This window comes from Lissotriton vulgaris, chromosome 2_1, assembly GCF_964263255.1.
Source record: "Lissotriton vulgaris chromosome 2_1, aLisVul1.2, whole genome shotgun sequence".
In the NCBI taxonomy this organism is placed as follows: Eukaryota; Metazoa; Chordata; class Amphibia; order Caudata; family Salamandridae; genus Lissotriton; species Lissotriton vulgaris.
The window spans coordinates 297,567,493-297,586,131 of NC_141687.1; the positions used below are offsets into that span (position 1 = coordinate 297,567,493).

General features: G+C 47.3%; 1 protein-coding gene across 1 annotated transcript in view; it reads left to right on the forward strand.

The window, feature by feature from the left end:
• The window catches only part of TEX14 (testis expressed 14, intercellular bridge forming factor), a 1,917,691-nt gene extending 1,901,806 nt beyond the window's left edge, over positions 1-15,885 (forward strand). Inside the window, exon 31 of the mRNA XM_086954052.1 lies at positions 13,815-15,885. Coding sequence (XP_086810178.1) covers positions 13,815-13,851 — 37 coding nt within the window. The 3' untranslated portion in view covers positions 13,852-15,885. The remainder of the gene's footprint in view (positions 1-13,814) is intronic.
• The last annotated feature ends 2,754 nt before the right edge of the window (positions 15,886-18,639 follow it).

Here is an 18,639-nt window from a genome sequence, read left to right on the forward strand (position 1 = left end):
TGTGGTGGTGCTGGGTGGTGCTGTGGTGGTGCTGGGTGGTGCTGAGTGATGCTGTGGTGGTGCTGTGGTGGTGCTGAGTGATAATGTGGTGGTTCTGAGTGATAATGTGGTGGTGCTGAGTGGTGCTGTGGTGGTGCTCAGTGGTGCTGCTGAATGATGCTGTGGTGGTGCAGCTGAGTGAAAATGTGGTGGTGCTGAGTAAATGTAAATGTCAATGTTTTTGTACTTGTATAGCGCACAGCTACCCGCTGTGGGTTTCCCGGCGCTTTTACGAATACCACAAGGGAACCTGTGAGAAGTTGGCCTGATATATGATGTTTCCAATTCTGGAACCACCTTGTATCAGTCCAAACAATCCCTTATGGTGTCTGGTTGTAAGTCAACCTTATAGACAAGCTATCTTAATGGTAGCATAGACAAAGCAGCCTTAAAGGCTAAACTCAAGAGGTCGTGTTAAGCGAGCTGTTTTACCAATCACAATCCTGTAATATCAAATGAAAGGACACCACACAAGTATATATCATAAAAATATATGTGTTTATTTCTAAAATAATCCCCAGTACTCTTTATGAGCAAAGGCGCACAAGCGTTAAATCAAAAGCACAGTATAACATACAAAGTTGCACAATTATGGATGAGGGTGGTGGCCACTCAAACCATATATTAAGAAAGTAGTATAAGAGATACCAATCGAACAGTGGTTAGGCCTAGGGCCTAGGGAATCACTGGGAGCAGTCGGGACAAGCAATGCTGAAGTCGGGACAAGCCCGCGGGATTCGGGTGCAGCGCTTAAAGCACACGCATGCACCAATGTAAAGTCAATGGTGCATAAAAGTTACACAGATAGAGTTTAAGGATACTTCCGCTGAACCTAGATGGACAAAACTTTAGACACCGACCCTAGAGGTGTGTACCAATGAGGGAACACCGGCGTTGCAAAGTTACCTCACCCACAGGAAGCGGGTGCATAGGGTCGTAGTGGTGTCGGATTTCGTCACGCAGGTTGTTGGTGCTTGAAGCTGAAGATGCTGCAGGCGATGTGAAGGAGAAGTGTCCGTTGTGATGCAAGGGTGGATCGGTGTAGAAAAGTACCTGAAAGCAGAGGGGACAGAGTCTGGGCCACTCAGCAGTGACCAGGGTGGAACCAGGACGGAACCAGGCAATGTCAGGCGCAATCAGGTGGTTGTCGAGGAGCTTCTCTCCGCTGCCACGTGGGCTCTGGGGCATCTGCGACGTCCAGGAGCGGGTCACGAGCTGTCCCACGCAGGCTCTCACCGTCGGCGCTGTCGGCTTCAAGATCAGAGCAAATAACACTTGGCAAGAGCAATCCACGCAGGACTGGAAGATTGCTTCTCACTCGGACCAGGAGGTTCAGAGCGGGTGCTCCTTTTCAGAGGAGCTGGTGCAAGTCTGGAGCAACCAGAATCACAAGTCGGTTTTAGGTTTTCGCCGGCACAAGGGCCACAAGCCAGCTGGCAAGTGACCGGGCCAACGCGTCGAGCCAAAGAAAGCAGAAGGGCCCCACGCAGCACTCGTCGAGTGTAGAGGGGTGAGCTTCAGTGCAAAAGTGGCTCAGGGTTGGGGCTTCTCAAACCCCGGTGTACAGCTTCGAGGGTCACTCGTGGGCTGCACGGTCAGCGTCTCGTGGTCTTTTCAAGATGGCATGCCCCACGCTTCCGGTCGCCTCCACGGGTCTCAGCTCTGCAGGGACTGTGGATCGGCTGTAAGAAGGCAGGCAAGCTTGATCTCGTCGATCTCTGTTGCTCGAGTTCCGGCGGGAACTGCAACAAAGCAGACGTCGAGGTGCTGGATGGTGCCTGTTTGCACAGGGTGGTCATTCCTTGACCACAAGGGAGATTCTTCAGTCTTCTACGTTGAATAGGATGTCGAAGGGTCCAGAGTTTCGTTTCCAATGTTTCATCAGGATAATCTGAGTGCATTGGCACTGCTCCCATTCTTATACCAATCTAGGGGGCTGGATTACCTGCTAGCTCCCCTCCTATGGGTGGGACCCAGGAAGGGGTGGATACACCCCTTTCCTTTGATCCAGGCCACGCTGGGACAGGGGCTGGTGTGCCCCAGAACCGGTTTGGCCGGATTATGCAAGGGGAAGCCTTGTGCTCCCCAGGCAGTGTCTGGTTTCTTTCAAACCTCCCTGCTACAATCCACTATCTCCTGACTGGGGTGGTGTAACACCTCCCTGCGACAGGAAAGCCTTTGTCTAGGCCTCCTCTGCTGAGTTTCGGTCAGCAGCAGGAGGTCAGACTCGTGTCTGTGGCAGAAGCATCCATTTTGTGGATCTGAGGCTCTTTTAAAAATCAACCGCGTTTCAGTAAAGTAACATGTCTTCTCCCTCTAGAGGGGTGGAATGCTATCCCCGTGGACAGAACTGTCGAGGGGATAGTATTCCAAATCGTATGACACCTTACATGACATGTTTTGATAAAGCCAAACCAAAGTTACTATATAACCGCGAGGCTTATAATGCACTTATTAGTATATGGTTTGGCATTATCCCGGAACAGCTTAGGGAGTTGTTCCCGACAGCTGCAGACAGGCTCAGCTCACGCCAGAGCTCCATCTCACATTAAACCACGCACTCTGTCTCAAGGATTGATGAGGCCATCCATAGGAGTGGCTCACAGGTTTATATGTGTCCAGATATAGGTTTAGATATAGGTATACTATATCTAAGCAAGGGGTGATTACACCAACTTGCCCCAGCTGAGTGATCAGCCAGTTGTGTCAATTTAAGAACCAGCCAGGGGTGGCAAAAGCTATGCTTCAGCCCCTGGTAGGCCTTGGTGGCACCTATGCCCTGAGCACCTATAGTGCATGGTTCAGGGGCTGACAAGGAGTCCATTTTCCAATTGGGTTATGTACCTATAGTACATGTATGTGAATTTAGAGAGAGAACAGCAGGCTGGGGGTCTGATTAGCAGGCCCACAGCCTCAGTAAGTCGAAAACCAGTGAAGCAAAAAGCAAAAATTGGGGTGACCATAGGATAGCAGACCCTACTCTCCTACACAACCCCACCCCCCTCAAACGCAGGGACATTAAACTTAACCTTGACCAGATAAGTCTTCATGTTCTAAGTGGAAGTACCTGGAGAGACCATCTGCATTACCATGGTCAGTCCCTGGGCGGTGCTCCACTGTAAAGTCCATCCCCTGTAGGGAAATGGACCACCTGAGCAGTTTGGGATTTTCACCCTTCATCTGATTTAGCCACAAGAGGGGCTTATGGTCTGTCTGAATCTTGAAGTGAGTTCCAAACAAGTATGGCCTCAACTTCTTCAGGGTCCAAAGCACAGCAAAGGCCTCCCTCTCAATAGCTGACCAACGTTTCTCCCTGGGGGTCAGCCTTCTGCTAATAAAAGCAATGGGCTGGTCTTGACCATCTGTATTCAGTTGTGAAAGCACAGCTCCCACCCCAACTCAGAAGCATCTGTCTGTACAATGAACTGTTTGGAGTAGTCAGGACTCTTCAGGATAGGTGCAGAGCACATGGCCTTCTTCAGGTCCTCAAATGCCTTTTGACAGCTAACTGTCCACTGAACCTTTTTGGGCATCTTCTTGGATGTCAAGTCATTCAATGGTGTCACAATGGACCCATAGGTCTTTATACATTTTCTGTAATACCCAGTCAGGCCCAAGAAGGCTCTGACTTGTGTCTGGGCAGTTGGAGGAGCCCAGTCCTGTATGGTCTGGATCTTGCTCTCCAATGGTTGAACCTGACCCCCACCTACTAGGTGGCCCAGGTACACAACCTTACTCTGCCCTATCTTGCACTTGGTAGCCTTGATAGTCAGGCCTGCCTTTTGCAGGGCCTCCAGAACCTTCTTCAGCTGGATCAGGTGATCCTCCCAGGTGGAGCTAAAGACAGCAATATCATCTAGATATGCTGCACAAAAGTCATCCAACCCAGCAAGGACTTGATTCACCAACCTTTGGAAGGTGGCAGGTGCACTCTTCAAACCAAAGGGCATTACCACTAATTGATAATGTCCACTAGGGGTAGAGTATGCTGTCTTGGCTTTTGACTCTTCAGCTAGTCTGATCTGCCAGTAGCCAGCTGTCAAATCAAAAATGCTCAGAAACTTGGCAGAAGCCAATTTATCAATGAGCTCATCTGCTCTTGGAATGGGATGTGCATTTGTCCTAGTGACAGCATTAAGACCTCTGTAGTCAACACAAAACCGAATTTCTCTCTTTCCATCTTTGGTATGAGGTTTTGGCACAAGGACCACTGGGCTAGCCCATGGGCTCTCTGATGGCTCAATCACCCCAAGCTCCAACATCTTTTGCACCTCAGCCTTTATACAATCCCTGACATGGTCAGGTTGCCTGTAGATCTTATTCTTCACCGGCAGACTCTCACCAGTGTCCACCTCATGGGTGCACCAGTTAGTTTGACTGGGTGTGAGTGAAAACATGTGTCTATGGGCCTGCAACACCTGTCTGCAGTCCATCTGTTGCTGCTCAGTGAGGCTGCCTGCCAAGGCTACTCCATCAACTGAACCATCATCAGGGTTCTGGGAAAGCAGGTCTGGGAGAGGGTCACTCTCTTCCTCCTGATCCCCATCTGTGGCCATGAGGAGACTCATGTCCTCCCTGTCAACAAATGCTTTCAAACGATTTACATGGAGCACCCTGTGGGGGCTCTTAGGGGTTCCAAAGTCAACCACATAGGTGACTTCTCCCTTCTTTTCAACAATTGGGTAGGGTCCAGTCCATTTGTCCTGGAGAGCTGCTGGGGCCACTGGCTCCAACGACCCACACCATCTGCCCTGGTTTGTACTCCACCAGAACAGCCTTTTGGTCATGCCAAGCTTTCTGTAATTCTTGACTGGCCTCCAGGTTTTTGGATGCTCTTTCCACATACTCATCCATCCTGGAGCGAAGACCAAGTACATAGTCCACAACATCTAGCTTAGGCTTTTTGAGAGATAACTCCCATCCTTCCTTCACCAAACATAGTGGACCCCTCACAGGGTGGCCAAACAAAAGTTCAAAAGGGCTGTAGCCAACCCCTTTCTGTGGGACCTCTCTGTAAGCAAAGAGCAAGCAGGGTAAAAGGGTGTCCCATTTCCGCCTAAGCTTCTCTGGTAATCCTTTTATCATTTCCCTGAGGGTCTTGTTGAATCTCTCCACAAGCCCATTGCACTGTGGGTGATAGGGTGTGGTAAACTTGTAGTTTACTCCACACTCCTTCCACATTGCCTTTAAGTATCCAGACATGAAGTTGGTACCTCTGTCTGAAAGAACCTCCTTTGGAAAACCCACTCTTGAGAACACTGCAAGAAGGGCCTTTGCCACAACAGGTGCTGTTGTGGTCCTCAGGGGAATTGCCTCTGGATACCTGGTGGCATGATCCACTACCACCAGTATAAATCTGTGCCCAGATGCTGTTTGAGGATCCATGGGACCCACAATGTCTATTCCAACTCTTTCAAAGGGTACCCCCACCACAGGTAGTGGTATCAGGGGGGCCTTTGTTGTGCCACCTGACTTACCACTGGCTTGGCAAGTGACACAGGAGTGACAAAACTCCTTGACATTTTCTGACATATGAGGCCAGTGAAAGTGAGGGACAAGCCTGTCCCAAGTCTTGTTCTGGCCTAAGTGTCCTGCAAGGGGAATATCATGGGCCAAAGTGAGAAGGAAACCCCTAAACTTCAAAGGTATAACCAAACTCCTGGTGGTACCAGGCTTGGGGTCTCTAGCCTCTGATTAAAGGAGTCCATCATCCCAATATACTTTATGGGCACCTTGAGCATTCCCCGCAGCCTCAGCAGCAGCTTGCTATCTGAAGGGTTCAAGTGAAGGGCAATCTAATTGGGCCTGCCCCAGGTCTGCCCTTGAGGGTCCCCCTGTCCCCAGAAACTCAACCTGATCAGGCTCCAGTTCCTCTGAGACTGCATCCTCTTGGACTGCAGAATCAGCTTCCTGTGAAATCTGATCCTCAACCTGGGGCAAGTGGGAAGGCACAGCCTTAACCCTCTTGCTCCTTCTCTTGGGTTGTGGTTGGTCTAATGTTTCAAGACCCACCACTGGTTCAGGAAGGCACTTCTTAACCTGAGACCTTGTCACTGCAAGGACATGAGCTGAAATCCCTAGCATTTCTGCATGAGACCTGTACTCCACTTCTGACCAAACTGAGCTTTCAAGATCATTGCCTAACAGACAGTCTACTGGGAGGTGTGCACTTACCACAACTTTCTTTAGGCCATTTACCCCTCCTCAGGAGAAGTTCACAACAGCCACACTATGTGTAGTAGTGGTGTTGCTTGCATTGGTCACTAGGTAATTCTCACCTAGTACAATCTGACCAGGGTCCACAAAGTCAGGTGTCACCATAGTGACACTGGCACAAGTGTCCCTGTAGGCCTGAGCCAGTTTCTCATTTATTAAAGGCGTCTGCCTATATTTGCCCAGGTTACTGGGACTCACTGTAGTGGACAAAGATAAGTCCACATCATATAGGAGAACTGCCTGAGTGGGGACTCTGACTAGGCCAGATACCACCTCAGTACCCAGGGTTAACTCTACTATACCCTTTGGCTGTCTACCACCACTGTTAACTGTACTAGGGGGTGCAGGTGCTTTAGGAGCTGCAGTGGTGGGGACTGGATTTTTCTTGGTGCATTCACTGCCCCAGTGTGAAACTGATTTGCAGGTATTACACCAAGGTTTCTTTTGGCCATCATTCTTCTTTTTCTTGTTGCCATTTTGGGAACCACCCCCTTATTACTAGTTTGGGGGCCTGAAGACTTCTGGTCCTTTTCTTTATCTTTCTGATTCCTACCCTTCTGGTCTGTTTTCTTCTGGTAATAATGGTTCTGGGGTTTCTGCTTAATCCTTGTTCTGACCCATTTGTCTGCCTTCTTTCCCAATTCTTGGGGAGAGGTCAGATCAGAGTCAATAAGGTATTGGTGCAACAGCTGGTTCTGACAGTTATTAAGGATCCGCTCTCTCATTATAAGATTGTACAATCCTGTATAGTCTGAGACTTTACTTCCCTGCAGCCAACCCTCCAGAGCCTTAGTGGCACAATCAACAAAATCAGTCCAGTCCTGAATCTGTGCTTTTTGGGTGTCTCTGAACAACAACCTGTATTGCTCAGTGGTTAGGCCAAACCCTTCAATAAGAGCACTCTTCAGGACAGAGTCGTTTTTGGCATCCTCAGGTCTAACTGTGAGGAGCCTATCCCTCCCTTTCTCAGAAAAGGAGTACCATAAAATTGCAGCCCACTGATCCTAAGGAACCTGCTATACCATGCAGGCTCTCTCAAGAGTAGTCATCCATTTGGGGATGTCATCCCCTTCCTTGTAGGGGGGCACAATTTTTGTCAGGTTTCTATTGTCATAGCCCCTGTCTTTCTCTCTAGGATTTTTGCTGCCACCGGTGGCATCTAAGCCACACAACTTCTGTTCTCTTGCTAAAGCAAGTTTAGCTTGAGCCAAGGCTATCTCTTCCCTCTCTATTTGGAGTTGGACAGCCCTCATCCTGGCCCTATGCTCTTTCCTCTGGGGGGAAGTCATTCCCCTTTGAGATTCTCTTGAGACACTAGAAATGTGAGAGTCCCCTGATGGAGATCTCACCCTTCTGTTGCCTGGGAGAATTATGTTATGGGATCTGGGGAGATGCTGGCCCTCTCCATTCCCATGTAGGTCTAAGTTGGCCTGGTTAAGCCTGGCAACTTCAACATGGTTACCCCTCTGATCCTGATCCTCAGGCTCATCTACATCTGAGCCTTCCTCCTTCTCTTCCTCCTCTTCTTCTTCCTCTTCTGGAGTTGTCTCATTCTCAGGGGTGTTCACTCCATCTCCTAAATCTAAGGGAGCAGCACTCGCCTTATCTAAGTCATCCTTTTCCAGGATGGCTATCAGGGAAGGAATGGTGGGGTTTCTGCCCCTTTTTAGCCCCCTTGCAATGCACAAGGCACCCAAGTCTTTGTGGCTAAGTTTGTCATAGCTGGAAGTTGCCTTGGTAAGGTCAACTGTCACAGGGGCAGAGCCTGAAGCTCTTCCTGTGTCAGACATGACTGCTAGTGAGGTGCAAGTGGTGCACTTACCTACACTAAGTGTTTTCCTACTGTACCTTGCTAGTGAGTTGTAGTCAGGGTGTGCTAATCCCTTTAATCTACAACTACTAAATTCAATAGAACTTAAATATGCTAAGCTTTTGATTTATATGTACCTAAGGTACTTGATGTGATCTTTCAATTTGATAAAAAGATTGCAATGGTAAAACAACAGCAAGCTCAAATCCGCACCGCTGCACACCAATGTGTGAAGTTGGCCTGATATATGATGTTTCCAATTCTGGAACCACCTTGTATCAGTCCAAACAATCCCTTATGGTGTCTGGTTGTAAGTCAACCTTATAGACAAGCTATCTTAATGGTAGCATAGACTAAGCAGCCTTAAAGGCTAAACTCAAGAGGTCGTGTTAAGCGAGCTGTTTTACCAATCACAATCCTGTAATATCAAATGAAAGGACACCACACAAGTATATATTATAAAAATATATGTGTTTATTTCTAAAATAATCCCCAGTACTCTTTATGAGCAAAGGGGCACAAGCGTTAAATCAAAAGCACAGTATAACATACAAAGTTGCACAATTATGGATGAGGGTGGGTGGCCACTCAAACCATATATTAAGAAAGTGGTATAAGAGATACCAATCGAACAGTGGTTAGGCCTAGGGCCTAGGGAATCGCTGGGAGCAGTCGGGACAAGCAATGCTGAAGTCGAGACAAGCCCGCGGGATTCGGGTGCAGCGCTTAAAACACACGCATGCACCAATGCAAAGTCAATGGTGCGTAAAAGTTACACAGATAGAGTTTAAGGATACTTCCGCTGAACCTAGATGGACAAAACTTAAGACACAGACCCTAGAGGTGTGTACCAGTGTGGGAACACCGGCGTTGCAAAGCTACCTCACCCACAGTAAGCGGGTGCATAGGGTCGAAGTGGCGTCGGGTTTCGTCACGCAGGTTGTTGGTGCTTGAAGCTGAAGATGCTGCAGGCGATGTGAAGGAGAAGTGTCCGGTGTGATCCAAGGGTAAATCAGTGTAGAAAAGTACCTGAAAGCAGAGGGGACATAGTCTGGGCCACTCAGCAGTGACCAGGATGAAACCAGGACGGAACCAGGCAATGTCGGGCGCAATCAGGTGGTTGTCGAGAAGCTTCTCTCCGCTGCCACGTGGGCTCTGATGCATCTGCGACGTCCAGGAGCGGGTCACGAGCTGTCCCACGCAGGCTCTCACCGTCGGCGCTGTCGGCTTCAAGATCGGAGCAAACAACACTTGGCAAGCTTGATCTCGTCGATCTCTGTCGCTCGAGTTCCGGCGGGAACTGCAACAAAGCAGACGTCGAGGTGCTGGATGGTGCCTGTTTGCACAGGGTGGTCACTCCTTGACCACAAGGGAGATTCTTCAGTCTTCTACGTTGAGTAGGATGTCGAAGGGTCCAGAGTTTTGTTTCCAATGTTTCATCAGGATAATCTGAGTGCATTGGCACTGCTCCCATTCTTATACCAATCTAGGGGGCTGGATTACCTGCTAGGTCCTCTCCTATGGGTGGGACCCAGGAAGGGGGTGGATACACCCCTTTCCTTTGATCCAGGCCGCGCTGGGACAGGGGCTGGTGTGCCCCAGAACCGGTTTGGCCGGATTATGCAAGGGGAAGGCTTGTGCTCCCCAGGCAGTGTCTGGTTTCTTTCAAACCTCCCTGCTACAATCTACTATCTCCTGACTGGGGTGGTGTAACACCTCCCTGCGACAGAAAAGCCTTTGTCTAGGCCTCCTCTGCTGAGTTTCGGTCAGCAGCAGGAGGTCAGACTCGTGTCTGTAGCAGAAGCATCCATTTTGTGGATCTGAGGCTCTTTTAAAAATCAACCGCATTTCAGTAAAGTAACATGTGTTCTCCCTCTAGAGGGGTGGAATGCTATCCACGTGGACAGAACTGTCGAGGGGATAGTATTCCAAATCGTATGACACCTTACACGACATGTTTTGATAAAGCCAAACCAAAGTTGCTATATAACCGCGAGGATTATAATGCACTTAATAGTATATGGTTTGGCATTATCCCGGAACAGCTTAGGGAGTTGTTCCCGACAGCTGCAGACAGGCTCAGTCCACGCCAAAGCTCCATCTCACATTAAACCACGCACTCTGCCTCCAGGATTGATGAGGCCTTCCATAGGAGTGTCTCACAGGTTTATATGTGTCCAGATATAGGTTTAGATATAGGTATACTATATCTAAGCAAGGGGTGATTACACCAACTGCCCCAGCTGAGTGATCAGCCAGTTGTGTCAATTTAAGAACCAGCCAGGGGTGGCAAAAGCTATGCTTCAGCCCCTGGTATGCCTTGGTGGCACCTATGCCCTGAGCACCTATAGTGCATGGTACAGGGGCTGACGAGGAGTCCATTTTCCAATTAGGTTATGTACCTATAGTACATGTATGTGAATTTAGAGAGAGAACAGCAGGCAGGGGTCTGATTAGCAGGCCCACAGCCTCAGTAAGTCGAAAACCAGTGAAGCAAAAAGCAAAAATTGGGGTGACCATAGGATAGCAGACCCTACTCTCCTACAGAACCGTTCCTGCTTTCCCTGTGAAGTGTCCACTCCTGGGCACCCCCATAGTGCAGACCAGGCATCCCTCACGTTGTGGGGGCCGTTGTGGAGACTAAGCAAGCTATTGCCCAGAGTTGCAGCGTGGAACCCATGATCAGAATAGGCACTGAGGCAAGAATATCCGGTCAGGGGAATTAATGAGCCCGAGACCCGCCAGGGCAGGAATCGAACCCTGGTCCCTGGCCAGAGCTCTGCATCGAGGTCTGCCCGCTCTAACCATTGAGCCACACTTCTCCGAGTGGTGCTGTGGTGGTGCTGCTGAGTGATGTTATGGTGGTGCTGAGTGGTGCTGTGGTGGTGGTGCTGAGTGGTGCTGTGGTGTAGTTGAGTGATAATGTGGTGCTGCTGAGTGATAATGTGGTGCTGCTGAGTGATAATGTGGTGGTGCTGAGTGGTGCTATGGTGGTGCTGAGTGATAATGTGGTGGTGCTGAGTGATAATGTGGTGGTGCTGAGTGATAATGTTGTGGTGCTGAGAGATAATGTGGTGGTGCTGAGTGATGCTGGGGTAGCGCTGAGTGATGATGTGGTGATGCAGAGGGCAGAAAGGCACAAAAAACGAGTCTAACAGAGGGCAGAAGGGCAGCAAAACAAGGGAAAACTAGTCTAACAGAGGGCAGAAGGGCACAAAAAACGAGTCTTACAGAGGGCACAAAGGCACAAAAAACGAGTCTAATAGAGGGCATAAGGGCAGAAAAAAAGGGAAAAATAAGTCTGCATATACTTTGCATCTAGATGGGTTCAATCCCAGCGAACATTATGTCTCAATGCACAGAATATTTGTTCAGACAAAATTATGCCGGAAATTTTACAAAGGCCACAGACACCTACTTTAAGGTACAGTGTCGATTCAGCAAAAGATATTCAGAACTGGAACCAATAATACAAACGTCATAGTTATGAAGGTGTACGTGCGAGGATACCGGGGTCTCAATATGAAATATTCACCAGCTATCCACAGCTTAACAAGTGCCCTACATAGGAAGCATTTGAATCCAAGAATAAAACGCTTTTATCGAGAACATATGTCAGAAAAGAATGGTTCCGCCGCAGAAAGTTGAGCATTCCACGTTCAACATGGCCGTCTGGACACGTGTGCAGTCTGTGCCTGTGAAGGAAGCCATGCTGATCCAGGCAACCAACCGGATACCTGGTGTTTGTTTTCAACAATTATCGGATGGTAGTGTCTTGTGTAATTGCAACCTCCTTGTAAACAAGAACGTCAACGAGAGCGTAGCCAAGTGAACCACGCAGCTACAGGTCACCCACATATAATTAAGAGGCAGAGGGTTCGGATGTCAGTGTTGAGTTGCAGAAAAAAAGAGGATACAGAAAACTCACAAGTTGCACTTTAACTACAGTAGTCGTTTCCTGTAACTCATGAAGTGAATGAATGAGTTCAGTGCTGATTCACTGAGGTACTTTGAAGAAGGAATTCCGTTTTACAATGAACAAATTGTATCACAGACATACCTATGTACTGTCAGGACTTAAAAACAACACGTTGTTTTCTGTATAAGTGAATGCAATTTCAACAAGCATTGGCGCCACGCGTCTGTAAATGTGACGCCGCACGGCAATAAAAAAACAAGTCGGATGGGGTGGGGGGCGGGGGAGAAAGGGAGTGAGCAAGTGGGAGGGAATCGCTGGCTCTCGGCATTGTGTGGGCGGGGTCGCATTCCTTTGAAGTGTGAAGCAGGCAGGCGGCTCGGGGAGCAAATGGTAAGAGCGAGCACATGCACTCCACGTAATCCGCGATGGTTTCAGAGCTTGGTTGAGCCTCTATACTCTCGTCCTATTATCGCTTGCACAATTAATAGGACAAGACCTAATGAGATTTATGAAGACACGGAAAGCCATTTTGCATGGCCCTGAGTGGCTTCATAAATCTGGATTAACAGCGCAAATTGTTGCTTTGCATCATTCTGCCATGGGAAGGCTTTCCATGGGCGTTGCATGGGGGGTCTCACGCAACTTTCATGGATGTTGATGTATTCTCATATTTTAATGCATTCTCAGATTTACCAGAACTGATGAACCTGGGAATGTGCCGCTAAAATGGCACCAGTGCGTGGAGAAAGGCTGGAATGTGCAGTATTCTGCTAGACGGTTCACTTCTGCCCTTTCCCAGTAATGTAGCACAGCATAGCCAGGTGACTGGCTGCACTGCTTTGGTTACTCTCCCAGAAATATGGGCCTCATTGTTTAAGTATTCATATGAAATCAGTCATGGATTGAAATGACAGGCACAGAAAAATGCTTAAGAAGGCTCGTTTCCAGCCTAGTCATAGGTACTTACCCAGCAAGGCGAATGGGGAGGATAGGAAAGCAAGAGATAACTTTCAAATAGCGAGGCGAACATTGGGTGGGCAATGGAATATCAGCAGTGACACTTGAGGATTAGCTAGCAAGGGGGTCATATACAAAGGAATATATTTATCCTTGTTGTTGTATTGCCCTTGTGCTACACAAGGGGGCGCAAGGGTGACAACAACAAAGTCAGATTTATCAAGCCAAGAATGGGCACCTTGCGTGGCCCTGTGTGGCTGGATACATTTATAGTAATGCAATGCAGCGCGTGTATTTTGGTGCATTATCCGATTTACCATTACTGGGAGTCCAGGTAAGTGTCAGAATGACATGCGCCCACAGGTGAGGCATGACAAGGAAAATATCTTTATTTGCATTCTAAAGCACACATAGAAAGAAGAAAATGCCTCACATGATTGTTTTTGTGCAGAAAGGTGCACAAATACAATCCTGCGTGTTTGCCTGTGTTGGCGCCAGGCATCCAAGAGCACGCCAGCACATGGAAAGGACTGAAATGCGCTGTATGATGTTAAATACAGCACATTCCTGTCCTTAACACAGTGCAGCAAGGTGGCTTGCTGCGTTGAACTGTGTGAGAATTTCATAAATCTCCCCCTCCGTTCATGAAGTGGGCTACAATTAAAACCTTGTATTTGACATTTCGTGTTGAAATTTTTTTATTGAAAATTGCAGATAGAAATACAAATGTGTTGACAAAGTAAAATGATATTTGACATTTCAACCTTGTTGTTATGTTGCAGATGGTCCATGCTTTTTCTGTTTGGAAATTGAACATGCAGTCAGAAATCTGAAAGACTGATTTGTGTCTCTTGTGTTTCTTTGTTTCTGCAGGGTGATTTTCCTGGACCAGAACAGTCCTCCGAAGTGATCAAAAATTCGAATATTTTTCTTTCCCAGTTCCTTTGTTCTCACCAACTCTGTTATCTGCCACAGTGTTTCCTTGAAATTGTAATTTTAGCACACAATGCTTCTTTCGTTTATGATTTGACAGGATGGGTTCGGTTACGGGGGTGGTTCCTCGTTAATTCTGTCAAAACAATTAACATTGAATGATCAATATAGATTTTGCTGCATTAAAATAACAACCTCAGTGTGCTTATTTATAAACCCAAGAGGATAACTGCTGTCACGCTACATATACACATGGATAACACAGCAGCCAATATGTTCCTAATGCAAACAATGGAACCACACAAAAGTCCTCATTCAGACCGTGGTGGTCTAACAAACACAAAAGGGTCCCATAAGAACTGGGAGATTAGCAGCACCTGATTACAACAGGAACTCCCTACTTTTTAGCCGTTTCCACACCAGACCCAGATTTATCAAAATTTGACACAGCGCAACGCTTCGTTAAATGGCTAGGGAAAGAATGTGCCATATCTACTAAAACATGGCACATCCCTGCTCTCTTGTTGCGCTGGTGCACAAACTGCAGCTTAGCACCAACTCAGACACTCTTGCATCATGGTGCAAGTGTGCCAGCGTTGCAGGCAGGATTGTTTGGTGCAGGAAGCGACGCCTTCCTGCACAAAAACAAACCTTAGAGGTGTTTCCCTAGTTCTGAATATGCTGCACTCAAAAAGAGGTGCAATAAAGACATTTCTCCTCGTTGGGCCTCCATCGGAAAGGCATGGCATTTTGACACATTCCCAGGTTTACCATCTTGATAGATCTGGGAATGTGCCAAAATCCATGTTTGGGAATACCCACTCTCCACACATAGAACGCTTCCCCGCCACAGAGTATCACACAGCAGCTACTTACGCTGTTTTTCGTTACTCCAGATTTACGAGGCAATGCAGAGCCACGCAAGGTGGCCACGCATTGCTTAAAGATTGCATTGCCGTTGAAACACCATGCGTGACACAAGGGCAGCGCAATCCATTGATAAATATGGCCAGAGATTTCAGCTGGGGAGGAAAGGTTTAATCACTCATGTCCAAACTGTTGTATGTGCATCTGTCACCGTTTCACCTCTTTATATATATAGTTCATCTCGTCTGCAAGATAACGGGTCTCATGCATCTACTGCTTCCATATCATGTGGGAGATGTAGGTTTCTTATGACTCAAGCTGCGAAGCTGCCTTCTCGAACGTCGGAGCTATCAGGAAACGTAACGTTTTAATATCTGTGGGGCATATTATCAAGCCTGTGCGCTAAAATTATCGCCGCTTTATCGGCCGAAAACGGCCGATAAAGCGGCGATAATGGGCTTGATAATATGCTCTGTGGAATTCCAATCGAAGCCCATGTTAGATGTCTTCACATCTAACATGTGCTTCAATTGGAATTCTATAGAGCATATTATCAAGCCCATTATCGCCGCTTTATCGGCCGTTTTCGGCCGATAAAGCGGCGATAATTGTAGCGCACAGGCTTGATAATATGCCCCTGTATTCTGTAATCCACCACATTCTCTTTGTTTTTCTGCTGACTTCTTTGGGTCTGAATCCCTGATATTTTCCACTTAGATCAGAATGCGGACCTGTTAAGTTTCTCTGTCTGAACATAAAGTGATTATTTACAAACCTTGCATCCTTCGGAAAGTAATCCAACACTTGTCTTGCAGAAGCAGAGTTTTCTAAGGGATGCAGGGCAAAGAACACAGTAACATGCAGTGTGCCTAATATGAAGGAGCGATTGAGACGCCTTATGTGTCATTTCAGTGTCTGTCAAAACCATTCACACTTGCACTTCATGCCTTTGTAGAGTTTAGTTTCCAAACCAATTAAATGGTAAGCTACCTAAGTCTTTTGTTCATTAAAAAGGTCCCAAAAAAGAGTAATGGTTAATGGCATCCAAATGTATAACCTTTTATATGTGTTCCTGTTATTAAATAGTTCTTTGAGTGCTGTTTGTTCAAGATGCTGCTCTTCAAATAAAGCATGTAGACTAAAAGTTGTTAAAAGTTGTGTTGAATACGCGTGCATTATTTGGTTTATCTCTCTTATACCTAATTAGTTCATATTGTCATGTCACTGTGAAACAAAGACCAAAAACCTATGAACCAAGGGTGTACTTAGTTTGGTTACTTTCATGATATAAGCAGGCTACTGCAAACTCTTCTCTGGCTGCATAAGCTTCTGCTTTTTAGGTTTTGCTAGTAGATGGGTTTAGGTGTTGATGTTGAAGAGCTATTTTGTTCAATATATATATATATATATATATATATATATATATATATATATATATATATAGTTCGTAGGCTTTGAGTCCACCCCTTACTGCTGATGATTTACTTGGCTCCATAGGCCTTGAAAACTGCTGTCGATGAGGGAAGAACCACTGCTCCGATCCTTCTAGACCTGAGTGCCGATTTTGACATGGTCTCCCATGGCCTTCTTTTGGAAAGGTTGGGGGAGGCCAGGGTCGGTGGAGTGATATGGAGATGGATTAATCATTTTCTGGAGAATAGATCCTTCCAGGTTCTACAGCATCCTTTTAAATCCAGAGTCTGTCCTCTGTCGCAAGGGGTGCTGCAGGGTTCTAGCAGATATTGTGTTGAGACATGGGCTAAAACTGGTGTCATATGCTGATGACACACAGTTGATTGTTACCCTGGAGCAAAAGGAGGCAGGAACCGCTGCCAAGTTCAAGGTTTGCCTGGGGTAGCTTACTAATTGGATGAAGCTCAGTTGTTTACAGCTGAATGCGGGAAAAACGGAGGTGATGGTAGTCGGTAAGCAGCCTTCTCTTTGGTCACACCTATGGTGGCAGGAGGAGCTGGGACCATCTCCGACCCCTAAGACCAAGGTCAAAAATCTGGGAGTATGGTTCAACAACTCCCTTTCATACTCCGGACAGATATCAGCTGGTGCCTACTTTGGCATTCTTAGGATGCTGCGAAAAATCCTGGATCTTCTCCCATTAGATGCTAGACGTACCATTATGCAGGACCTTGTTACATCCCGTCTAGACTACTGCAACATTTTGTACCTAGGGATGACCCAAAAAAATCTAAACATCCTGCAGAAGGTTTAGAATGCTGCAGCTTGCCTAATTCTGAACATTCCTAGACGGGCTTCGGTGGGGGAGGCCTTGAGGGAATTACATAGGCTTCCCCTAGAGGCCAGAGTCACCTTTAAGGCCTTGTGTTTCAGCCACAGGATCTTCAATAAGAAAGGTTATAGCTTTTTGCACCCCCTTCTTACCGCTTATAGACCTGTACGTTGCCTAAGGTCCTTGGGCACGGCAAGGTTAAGGTGCCTAAGGTTCGGAAGGTACGGGCTGGTGGAAGTTCCTTCGGCTTCCTTACAGCAAAGGCCTGGAATGGCCTCCCTGCTGACTTAAGGACATGCCGTCGGAGACTTTGTTTCGGAAAAAACTTAAGATGTGGCTATTCCACTATCCCCCTGGTGGCCGGAAATAGATCTTCTGTAGCTGTTTCTTGGGGGCTCTGGCTGTAAGGTGGGGAGGAAGGGGGTGGTTCTGGTTCAGCTGTTGGGTACTAACTGGTGTACTAGCACGAGGACACTCCGTTGGAGTAACCAGGTGCTCTATAAGTTGTATAGTAATAATCATTCAGTGGCTTTGCTTTTAGGGCTAGATGTAGGTAACTGGGAAATACCGATTCCTAAATACCAAATTTTACTGATTCGGTATTTAGGAATCTGTATTTCAGATGTAGGTAAGAATTCGGTAAAAAATACTGAATTCTTAATATTCGTTATTACCGACTCGGTAATTGAGATTCGGTAATAACGAATACCTACCCATGCATTCCTATGGTCTTGGAAGCCCATAGGAATGAATGTGAACACATTCTGTATTACCGATTCGGTATTACTGAATCGGAATACCGGGAGGTATTTCAAGAGTGCAAGGGTGTCCAAAGGACACTCTGTTGCACCCCTAAAATGTGCATGTGTGCACATGTAGCACACGTGCATGCCCTAAGGGCATGGATGTGTGCCACATGGCACACTTCAAAAAGCATAAAAGTGCTTTTTTGAAAGGAAATCGCTATTTACCACCAACTTGGAGTTGGTGGTAAATAGCGATTCCTTAAGGCTGAGGTGCACTGTTTTAAGTGCTACCTACATTGCATTTAAGGAATCGGTATTACCGATTCCTTAAATGCAAGGCCATTAGGAATCGGTATTTACCGATTCCTTAATACCGAATCCTCCCTACATCTCAAATGCCTAAATACCGGTCAGTAACTGTGACATTTAACGAATTTCACCGTTACCGACCGGTATTGGGCCACCTACATATGGCCCTTAGTTTCTCGTGTGACCTGCCCACTTGAGTGTTGCTTTTGTACCAATATTCATTGGCGTGGAAGTGTATTCTGCCACAGGTGACGGTAAGGATTTGTTGTCCTCAATCAATCAATCAATCAATCAATCAATCAAGATATTTGTATAGCGCGCTACTCACCCGGAGGGTCTCAAGGCGCTTGGGGGAGGGGGGTTCGCTACTGCTCGAACAGCCAGGTCTTGAGTTGCTTCCTGAAGGAGAGGTGGTCTTGGGTCAGACGGAGGTGGATGGGGAGGGAGTTCCAAGTCTTGGCTGCCAGGTAGGAGAAGTATCTGGTGGCTCTTCGAATGCGTGGAACGACGGTGAGGGCTTGGCTGGTTGATCGTAGCTGGCGGGTGGGAGTGTAGAAGGTCAGGCGGTTGTTGAGGTACCTGGGGCCCAGGTCGTTGA